The sequence below is a fragment of the Vanellus vanellus genome, assembly GCF_965231255.1.
Source record: "Vanellus vanellus genome assembly, chromosome: 6".
Taxonomy (NCBI): domain Eukaryota; kingdom Metazoa; phylum Chordata; class Aves; order Charadriiformes; family Charadriidae; genus Vanellus; species Vanellus vanellus.
The window spans coordinates 20,225,506-20,236,519 of record NC_138911.1 but is presented as its reverse complement, the minus strand read 5'-3'; the positions used below and the strand labels follow the sequence as shown (position 1 = coordinate 20,236,519).

The following is an 11,014-nucleotide window of genomic DNA, read 5'->3' as shown; positions in this document are numbered from 1 at the left end:
GCAGCAACTTCTGTAATCCCTTGGAAGACATTCCCGCTGGGTTTCTCACGCCCAGCCTCCCCAGGACAGGCCGCCCGCTCCCTCCTACGGAGAACTTTTCCTCAGCGGAAGGGCCTGCGCTTCCCGGGAGGCCAGGCCCACCCCGTCAGGGCAAGGCACGGCGGGCGGCGTTGCCCGGCCCGCGCGGATGCCGCAGTTTGGGGGGGGGAGAACACAACAAAGCCCTGAAGACAGAAAACTCGTTGCCGCAGCTTGGGCTGAGCCGGCACCCTGCAAACCGCCGCTAGCCTCCTCCCAGCACGCGCCTGACAGCCCCACTCTGCGCATGCGCTCCCGTCTGCGCGGCGGCCGTTAGGGCGGCAGCAAGGCCTGCGACTCCCCATTGGCCTGCCCGCTCCCCGCCGGCCTAGCCCAATGGCAGCGCGCGTTGTTGAGGTGTGACAGGAAGAAGGCGTTGCTGAGGCACCGCCCCTTCCTTTTCGCCGTCGGGCTGCCATCGTGTGCGCACGTCCTAGGCCTGTCTCCCGCGCCGCCGCCTCCTCCCAAGTAAGCGCGCGGCTATCCCTTCCCCTCTCTTCCCCCGTGAGAATCGTCGCTCCCGGCTCACCCGCTCTCGCCAGCGGGCCTTGGGCGAGACCACTTTGAGGGGGAGGGTGGGGGCAAATAGCAGCCATGTGCTCTCTCGGCCTGGGCCTCGGCCCGGGCCTGCGGAGGGATGGGACGAGCTTAGGCGAGCACCGTGGAGAGCCGGGTCGGGCATGCCGTCCGGGGCGCGAAGAGATATTCGGGAGGCCTCGGTACCCTTTCATCCGGGAGAGGTGAGGCAGCCGTAGGCCGGGTCGGCTGCTCGGGCGTTCGGGCAGTAGCACCACTGAGCTGGCGCAGGGCGGGAGCCGCTGCGGTTTTGTGGTGTTTAACACGCTGCCTTGTGCCTGGTCCCGTGCTGGCAGGAGACTGGTATGCGGACTCGCATGCCGTGGGTTTTCATTTAAAAATAAAGCACAACAACTGTAGCTGGAAGGAAGAGGTGTGCTTCCCCCAAATGAGGAGATAAACTTTCTTTGAACGTGTAACATTAGCACTGAAGGTCCAATTCTCTTGTTTTCCAGGATGCGTTACGTTGCAGCTTACCTTCTAGCGGTCCTTGGTGGCAATGAGTCTCCCACGTCAAAGGACTTGAAAAAGATCCTTGACAGTGTTGGCATTGAGACGGATGATGAACGCATGAACAAGGTGCCATTGGCTCTTCATTCCAAATGGTCATGTCCCAGTCAGCATCAGACATTGGAGCTGTTTCCTTGGCTTCAGTGTTTTTTTAATTGCCTTGCTGTTTTTCTAGTTCAGGTGTTTGCTGATCATTACGTGTGATTTCTGAAACAATGCTTAACCAATCAAAACTATTTTTACAACGTTTTTGTAGAAGTCTGGCTTTCTTATTTGATACCTGTCCTCTGCAAAGATAGTTGTTGCTGACTTCTGACTGTTCAATCTAATAATTTTCAATTAGGTGGTGGCTACAGATAAGTATGTATTGAAAGTAAGTTCTGTTCTGACATAATGTGTCTTTTGCACTTCATGTTTAATTTTGGCTTTTGTTCAGTATTGATTCAAAGCTAACATTTTTGAGGGTCTGGCATTCAGTCATAAATTCTTATTCTACTGCAAAGAAGCATTTGTTCCTTCACCAAGAAACATAGGTGAATTATTACATGGATGTTAAAGGTATTCAATGACAATATGTAGGAAGATTTTGGAAATAATTGATGAAATGATTGTGTTGGAAAACCAGGCTTTTTAAGAAGAAAGTATCTTGATTAGAATGTTTCTTGTGGTATATTAGACCTTTAGTCTTGTGGACTTAAATGGCCGTGGAAAAAGAAGAACCCCCAAAAATGGTCTTATCATCTGGCCTATGCTTGTATGCAGAGTGTTTCTAGAGAGGTGAAGGAAAAACAAGTTACTTTCCCAGCTGGAGTCAGTGTTTTACCATAGGCCCAACCAAATTATGGGTTGACTGAGGTGACAGCATCGTTGTTATGTTTTGGGATGTTGGTTTGAACTCATGGTGCTCCTATTTAAACACCAAGTCTTTTGGATTTGGCTTGTTTGTTTGTTTAATACCTTCATAAATTAGTTGTTTTCTCTGATCCTCCAATATCCAGAAAGCTTCTCTGGAATTTGTTTTGGTCATGATTAATTAATCCTTTTCTATTGGCTGTGTCTTACACCAGCGTAAATCTAGTGAAACCTTAAAAACACCTTCCTTCCAGATGAAGCAAGCATACAGGCACTGCATTTCACAGATTGCACTTTCTGTGTAAGCAGGAGGTGCCTGTTGAAAAGCTCTTTATTAAAGTCCTTTGGCTTTGGTGGCTCTGCAGTGCTCAGCACTGACTTGTAGAGGGACTCACTAGTAAGGTCTGTGGCATCCTTTTTTTTTTTTTTAAGTGCTTGCTTGCATTAGCAATTTTTGGGTTTGTATTTTGCTTTCCTCATCCCTGGTTATACAACAATGGTAGTATAATTGAAGTTGGGACTCTCTGTTCCTCTGCAACAATACAATAGCCAGCTTCACTTTAACATTTGGTAACGCTGGGAACAGGACCCTGTGGTTTTTGGTCTAGGGCCGAGTGCTTCAGAGTCTCCCATTGGTATTAAGCAAGATACATTAACAGTCCCTCAGTGACTAACAGACCATTAGTGGGGTTTCCTAATTGGCTCCACAACATCTGTGTATCCTTCTTTCTGCAAGGTCCTTGTATTCATTATGAGTTTATTGTAATAGATTTCATGAAAAAGCTTTCACAGAAAAGTATGAAATACTTAGCTGAAGTTTTCATTTCAATATCCTGTTCCTTCCACTGAGAAATAAGGAATGTTGAGGCTGTATAAGCAGCAGGATGGAAGCATTGTATGTGATGATTAATCAGTAGTGGTTGTAGCTTGTTCTCATGCTGTTTTGAAACTGTTAACATTCTAAACTTAATTTACACAGGTTATTAGTGAGCTGAATGGAAAAAACATTGAGGATGTCATTGCTCAGGGTAAGTACAGTCTGAGTGTCACAGATAATTGCCTCTACTACTTTGGTAATTTAGACCTGAAAGTGTAGAATTGTGGCCAACTCCCTGATTATTCATCAGTTTAGCTTTGTGGTTGAGGACTCCATGCCGGATCTCGGCTGAACTGACTGAAATCCAGGTCCATTCTAATTCCCTGCAGGTTGGTGCCAGTACCTGCTGGGTTTCGCTTGTGGACCACATTAAACTGGAAAACTTAGGCATGTATGAGCTTACTGGTAGTCCGCTCATGACATAGTTTTCTGGACATGTTGATCGGAGAAAGAATTAGCTGTCCTTCAAGTTCTCTGGGAGATTTTTTCTTTGCGTTTACCTACTTGTATGCACCAATTATGTAAAACAGGAAGAACAGACTCTTAAATGTAAGTAAGTTTCAGTTCACATTGAGAGTACAGTTACCGGCCTCTCCAGTACACATGTCTTTTAGACCTCCCCAAGTCTGGCATTTCCTTTCCTCTAAGATAGGACTCTTGAGTGCTGGCTTCTGTAGAAGCTTGTGCTCCTACCTCCTGGTTCTTACTAAAGCTGGAACTTCTAACGTTAATTGACTAGGTCATAGTTCTGAAATAAAGCAGAGCTGAGGTAGCACAAAGGTTTCTGATTAAGTAGTGTCTATTTTTTTTTGTGAGTGCCTAGGCACAAGGGAACTTTTAGGCATATATTTGCTTAAAGGTTGCCAGGAGTTTGCCTGGCCTTGCTGTTAAGAGCAGTAACTGGACATTTCTATCCGTGTGGTCTGAAGACCTAAGAGAGCCATTATGCATATGCTTACAACACACCTATAATACTGTAATACTTTTTCTTTAAATAAATTGTTTCTTAGAACATACTGACATGCATATGAAACATGTTTGTTTACTTGGCTAGCTTATTAGAGCTTGAAGTAACAGGGAATTATTTAGAAACTGATTCCCAGAAATTGGAATACAGGCAAACATACTGTGTACACGACCTCTGAATGCCAGGGGAGCCTTGGTATGTGAAAGGCAGATGGCAGAGAACTAGCTAGCTTTCCAAAGGCAGGCATAAATCAAGAATCAATTTGCTAGTCTCAAAGGAGATGCAACAGGGTTCATAGAGTGCTGGAGAATTTGTTTAAAATACTGTACTCTTTGCCATAAATATATCTTTCCCTCTTTCTTTCTGTGAGTGTGATCCAGTTGTGCCCTCACAGTTCTCTGTACTGTTAATAAAAAAGGGGGTAGTTGTGGTTTAACCCCAGCCAGCAACTAGGACCAGGCAGCCACTCTCTTACTTTGCCCCCCCCGCCCCAATCAGTATGTTAGGGAGAAAAGGAGGGGGGGGGGGGGGGACCCTCATGGGTTGAGATAAAGACAGTTTAATAGAACAATAATGAAAAAAGAAAATAACAGTAATAATAATAATAATGGTAAAATAATACACAAAATGAAGTGATTCCTGCCCAACCCCAATTTATATACTGACTATGACATCTGAGGTATGGAATATTCCCTTGGCCAGTTTGTGTTGTCTGTGCTCCCTCCCAGCTTCTATGGGAAGCTGAAAAATTCCTTGACTAATGTAAAGATCACTTAGCAACAACTAAAACAGTGTGTGTTATCAACATTATTCTCATACTAAATCCAAAACACAGTAGCTACTAGAAAGAAAATTAACTCTATCCCAGTTGAAACCAGGACAGGGTGGTGGGAAGCAGGGGTGCCAGTGCTGCCTATGTGTTATTTTTGAGGAATATCAAAATTAATAACTTCTGTGCTATTATGCTGTATTCAGAAAACACAGGTTTTTTCTGTGTGTGTAAAATTGCATGTGTTTGACACTATTTTTATATGAAAGTTTTGGAAAAACAAATAGGGGACTTGTGTACAGAAGAGAACTCATGAATAACGTGCTCTCTGTTCTCAGGATAAGCCTTTGTGAATCTTAAATTCTTGAGTCCTTTTTCACAAAATAGTTTATACTTTTGTATCAATATTGCAGCCTCTTGTTCCTTTCAGCTAACAGTGACAGGTTCAGCCCATGACACATAGTATCTGCTTTTCCTGTGCTCTGATTTCTCTTCACCTTACCTCTGTGCTTGCGATGAACATTTAAATACTCTTATGTCCCACTCAGGTAATGGAAAACTTGCCAGCATGCCGGCTGGGGGAGCTGTGGCAGTCTCTGCTGGAGGGGGCTCTGCTGCTCCTGCTGCAGCTGCTGCCCCTGCTGCTGGTGAGTATGGGTGGAGAGGCATTGTTACAGGGCAGCTCTGTTTTTCTCTGTTAAAATATTAACAATCAAGTCCAAATTTCAAGGTTTCTCCAGTTTGGTAGTTCACAATGTGATTGAAGCAAAAACCTGAACAATTACTTTTCCTTTGGGCAATCAGACCTTAAGATTGGTCTGGCTTAGAACCAAGAGTCAGACTGAATTCACTGTGTAAAGGACATCCCTTCAACAGTAGTGTCTGTGTCCCCTTGGTGTTTATATTTGGCTATTGAAAGGAAATTAGATGAACCATGGAGGCTGAAATACCAGTAATATGGAAGCTTGAAACAGCAAAATGTGTATCTTGAAAATCTGTGGTGCAAAAAATGTAAATACTGACCATTGGCTTGGTCTTTTCTTTCCTTCAGCTGAGGAGAAGAAAGAAGAGAAGAAGGAGGAATCTGAAGAATCTGATGATGACATGGGATTCGGCCTATTTGATTAATTATTTGTTATAGAGAAATTATTAAAATTCTTTGTTTTAAATGGTTTTTGAGTTTATTACTATAACCATACAAGTCCTATGGGATTCAGACAGCTTTTCTTAAGATAGCTCTGACAAAGCTTTGATTTTTAGCTACGTCTGAAACAGGTGTGTGAATTTTATGATGCTCCTGTTTCTTAAACAGTATGTGGAAGCTGAATCTACCCCGATGTTAACTTAAGTTCACCTTCTCCATACTATTTTGGTATCCCACTTACTCAGGAAAGACTCCTGTCTATTCAGCAATAAAATAATTTTATTTTTAGGATCTGTTTAATCATTACCAAAACATGTGAAACTGAATGGACAGCAGGTCTGAATTAGTTCAGAAACATTATCATTTCAGAGCTAGTTGTAGTAATTAGTTTTTGTAAATATCTAAAAGCACTGATTTCATTGCTGTGTCAGATTTCCAAGATCTAGGGACACTACCAATAAAATGCTTAACTGTGCTTGGATTTCATGTTACATCTGTATGCTTAACATAGAATCTGTTACAAAAAAAACCCTCAAAACTGCATCGTGCTCTAAGGTCATCGTGACACTAAGGTCAATGCAAAGGTGCTCTTCGTACTGAATAGTTGTTCTGGGGGTAGCTGAACTGTCAGAATATGAATCACCTTGATCTGAGCAAAAAGAAACAATTTAATGAGGAGAATCGTATTTTTGGAGAACTGAAACTGATCTCTGGTGTGCTCAGAAGAACACATTAGCTTGGGAGGACAGTAAATTTTGGTTTTATTAAGTATCTTCTGCTAAGATATGGCTCTGGCAGGCAACTTGCCCTGACTTCTGCAGCGATCTTTGGCTGTCGCTGTAAGTAGGTAGAGTACAAATAGCACATGTAATGATCTTCCTGTGCCAGGTCTCCACAAGTAGTGTCAAAAAGAGGTGTCTGGGACCAGTCTATACAGTGAAGCTTTTCTAACATAGTTGCTTTGGGGGGGGGGGGGGGGAAGGCACTAGCTGATACAGCTATGTTGGTTATGAGTCATTGGACAAAGCATGGCAAGTACTTCTGAGAGGAGAGAGGGGTGAAATCCAAGTAGGAAAAACTTTTATCTCCCTGTTGTGTACAGAGAAAAAGTGCCCATTACTTCACAGCAGCCAAGGGCGAAAGCTGTTGAAAGATCCTCAGACCTCAAAATGGCCGCGATTCAAGCAACTAACCCTTGCTGCCCTTTGCCTGCTGCAAGAAAGAGTTTCAGGAGGTAAGAGTGCCAATGCCTTTCATCTACTTTGTCTTTTAAGTCCTAGCACAGTGAACTTTGTGGTGCTACTGAAAACTCATGTTTGCTCTAGTTCTCTGTCAGACTTGTAATGGCTGTGGTTTGGCATTGGAAGGGGTACAGGTATACCCGTGTTTCTTTCCTTGCTGATTTCTCCATTTCAGATCACTGAAAAAGAGGGGGGTTTGGAGTTTGGATCTGGCTTTACTGAGGTAACCCACACACACCCTGCAATGTTGCCCTGCTGGACTGCTGCAAGAGCAATGTTTTCACAGGAAGGATCTGTCCTGTCATACCACTCAGCAGGGTGTTTCCATGCATGAAGGAATTTGTTTCAGTGTCACCGAGCTATTCCATGAGTTTTGCTGTTCCCAGGCCTGTGGGATGAGACTGAAACCTGTGGTGCCGGCTGCTGGCTACTGTGATGAGGGGAGGACTACACCTACATCTAGACTAACTTCTTTGTTCCCCCTATTTTTCTCTGTCTTCTCCCTATGACCTGTTAAACCTTGAGTTACAGACCTGATCCTTTGTTGGGTGTCCTCTTGTCACCTTTAAATTCCTCCCTGAAAGTGTATCATTTTGGTGAAAACTATTGTCGCTCAATCTGCTTTGAGAAAGAGAAGGACAGCTCATTTGGTAAACAGTTTAGAGAAGAAACTTTTGAGGGCCGCTCTCAGAGAAAGCACTGAAAATACAATGTTTGTTACACTGCCACAGGGAGCCAACGTATTTTATGTAACCATCCTGTAGGTATTCCTTGTGAAGATTGGGACAGGTATACTCCAAGATTTCACACGTTTTACAAAACTTGCTAAAACCTGCACAGTGATTATTTCTTCCAAATGCCAAATCAAAGCATTTTAAGCTTTCTTCCCCATAACTTTATGAAACAGTTGTCACTGATAGCTTTGTATATGAGCAGTGATGTGCTTGGAAGTCTGTTGCAGACTTGTTTGGTGCTCTGGATGGAGTTCACCACTCTGTTTTGCTGATCTCAATGAGTTTCAGCTATGAAGAAATTGGGGTCCCTGCTCCTGCTTTGTGGACACTGTTCTGAATTTTCAAGTGTCACTGATGCCTTTTCAGACTTAGCAATAATTTCCAAAGGCAAGGGTAGTGGTGGTGTGGATGCGCTATATTCCATGATGCTCTCAGGGAAAACTAGTACCTGCAAACACTTAGAGTGGTGGCCTAGTCTGTCCCCTTGCAGAATCAGTTTTAGCTATACAAGATTTTTCTTGACTTTTTCATAAAGAAAGGCTTAAAGGCATTGTAGGGAAAGGAAGGGATAGCTTTGTGCCTGGAGATTACGCTGGTAACTGATCATTACTAAATTGACAGTAGGGGGGAGTGATTTAGTCATAGGCCTGACGTTGAAACATGTGAGCTTTCCTCGCATTTTCCTCACAAATGCTGCACCATCTCAAATCAGGTCTGACTGAAAATCATTCATTACAAACACCATGGGTCAGGGAGAGTGACATGACATCTTCACTACTTGGAAAGCAGGGAGAACGTCCTGGACACTACTGGAAAGTAATAAGCAATGGCTCCCTGGGGCCAACTGTCACCGGTTTCACTCTTACTACTAAGGCCCAATTTTGCAAGCTGCTACATGCAAGGCAGCCCTGTTGAACTCAGTAGGTTTGACTTACGTAGGGCAGAGATATCTGTAGTAGCTTTCCTAGAGGAAAATTCAATCCCAGGAGAGCAGGACAAGGGGACTGCTCCACTGCCTCAGGAGATGCTTCTACGAAGCAAGTCCCAAGTGTTTGTCACGGAATTGTTCAATATATGCAATATATGCTTACTATAGGCAACAATACTAAAGTAACATGCTGAAGACAATGGTATAACTGACTGCCTCTCAGCTTGCCTTTAAAATTAATTCCTGTTGGCTGCCAACAACCAAGGTCTTACCTGAAAAAACAGAGATTGTTTACTTGTATGTTATTATCTCATATGTACTAACTGCTCACCATTCATTAGATAAGAAAACAAATGCAACAAAGAGAGATTGCATGAGAAGCTGTCTCAGTGGCATCACAGCATGTAAGGGCACGAGTGAACTTGCAGTGTTCTGATAGGAGTTCAATACACATGAAAAGCTGCCATGTAAATCTTCCTGACCTGGCTTGTTGTAGGATTAAGAGCAGTTGCAGGATTATGGCAGTACTTTCTTATTGAGAAGAAAAAGATTAGTTTTGGGGGATAATTTATTTTTGAGAATAACACAGTTGTTTGCCTGCCTGCTAGTGCCAGTACCCAGGCAGCACCCCGCAAGAGATTACTGTTCACATGATTTATTTCATTAACCTTTTTCAACAGGGCAGCATTAACCCCCTCAAATAGGTAACCCTGAGGGCCAAGGCACAGTGATGTAAACAACTCAGGATGAGATTACTGTTGAGAAATAAAGTGAAACTAACCCCAGCATTGTCGCAGCATTGTTTCTATTTTCCAGACCTAGTAGGAACCTTAAGGTTTGTTAAATGCTGGGGAAAAAAAAAAAAAAAAGAGGAAGCAGCTTTGGCTTGAGAATGAAGCTGTTCTTGTGGTTACAAGTATTAGGGAGGTATCTGCAAACAAGGTTCAGTATTCAGCTTTGCCACAGATTTCTGTCAAAGTCACAGCCCATTGACTAGTTCTTCTGCAGCACAATCCCTGTTCTGGAAAATGCAAGACACAATGTTTTCTTTGGGTATGGCTATGTGACCTTTCCATGTCACCAGAAGCATGGAGTAAAAGCACTATGATTGCGTTGGTGTTAAGGGCCTTTAAGAGGGTCAAGGCTCAGGTGTGCCAATGCTCATCTCCTCAGATGGAGGAGATGAGGGCTGACGAGGGCTATGTAACCACATTAAATGCAAGGGAGGAAGGAAATTACAAAAGCAAGTAGAGATATGAGAGGAAGAGAAATAGGGTGGGTATAGGGCATAAACAGAGGACTTGAGATACGTGGGGTTAGTTCTTTAGGTGCTCCAGGATGGAGCTAGTATGTATCAAGGGTACTTCCTGGCAGCTAGGTGAGGTGGTGGGCTCCAGGGTAGGACCTGGAAGAAAGAGAAGGCTGGACTGCTGCCTGTCTAATGGAAGGGAAGTGCAAATGTTTAATGAAAAAGCACTCTGTACAGGCTGGAGTATGAGGCCTAACTTGAGCTCAAATATTGGATTTATACAAGGGTTACCTGCTGAGTTGGGTTGCTTCAGTCGGAGTGTGAGGCAGTAGACAGCTGTTCTTACAACCCAGATGGCCCTTCTATGGGGAGGACACCAGACTCCCTTGTATCCTTTGAAAGGATATTTTGGAGTGGAAGGAACAGGAGAGGGGCTACTTGGATGACCTCCACCGACATAACCGGTGAAATTCCTGTGTGGAGGAAGGCCTAGCTTCGCTTAGCCTGAGAGCTGTTGAGGGCAGGTGTAACAGTGTCCCAAATGAGAAACTTCAGACTAGTTGTAAGAAAACTAACACAAATAGATTTATGCCAAGATGAATTAAGTGCTTTTGCCCCACGTTGATTCTATTAAAAAGCTACTTACACATTTTGTTTTGTACCACTCAAACCTTCCTGCTGGTCTTGCTTCCTTGCTTTGAGTTGAGCAAGCTTCTCTTGCTACGCTGATCTTTTTGATATGCCTGTAAACTTTCACACTTATCTAATTGTTTGAATGGCTATAGTCTGTATTGTTTATGACAAGAGGATGTTTCCAGCTTCTGAAACCTATTTTGATCTCCTAATAGCACTGGCCTCTCACCCAGTGCTGCTCTGTAGTGAGAGCTTGCCTGCACTAAGAGCTTGTGCAGAAGCACTACTGAAAATTGCAGTTGCCCTGATCATCCATTTTGGTGAGCTTAGAAGTATGCAGAGAGAACTGTTAAGACAAGGTTAGCCAAGGTAAGCAACTGTGTGTGTTTTGGTGAGTTTAGAGGCAGAGAAAGCTGTTTAGAGAGAGGAGTTGCCTTTCTCTCTGCTCTTGCACTG

The 11,014-nt window shown here is 43.6% G+C and overlaps 1 protein-coding gene across 1 annotated transcript; it reads left to right on the top strand.

The window, feature by feature from the left end:
- The first annotated feature begins 456 nt into the window (after nucleotides 1-456).
- On the top strand, nucleotides 457-5,798 carry RPLP2 (ribosomal protein lateral stalk subunit P2). Its single transcript, XM_082484913.1, has 5 exons — nucleotides 457-546; nucleotides 1,110-1,233; nucleotides 2,996-3,044; nucleotides 5,178-5,276; nucleotides 5,681-5,798. Exons 2-5 carry the CDS (start codon nucleotides 1,111-1,113, stop codon nucleotides 5,755-5,757), a joined length of 348 nt encoding a protein of 115 aa, XP_082341039.1. The 5' UTR covers nucleotides 457-546; nucleotide 1,110; the 3' UTR covers nucleotides 5,758-5,798.
- Nucleotides 5,799-11,014: the final 5,216 nt, after the last annotated feature.

Coding starts and splice junctions, on each gene's coding strand:
- RPLP2 (XM_082484913.1), top strand. CDS start 1,111: ATGCGTTACGTTGCAGCTTACCTTCTAGCGGTCCTTGGTGGCAATGAG. Junction 3,045..5,177: donor TGAGGATGTCATTGCTCAGG/GTAAGTACAGTC, acceptor TGTCCCACTCAG/GTAATGGAAAACTTGCCAGC. Junction 5,277..5,680: donor AGCTGCTGCCCCTGCTGCTG/GTGAGTATGGGT, acceptor TCTTTCCTTCAG/CTGAGGAGAAGAAAGAAGAG.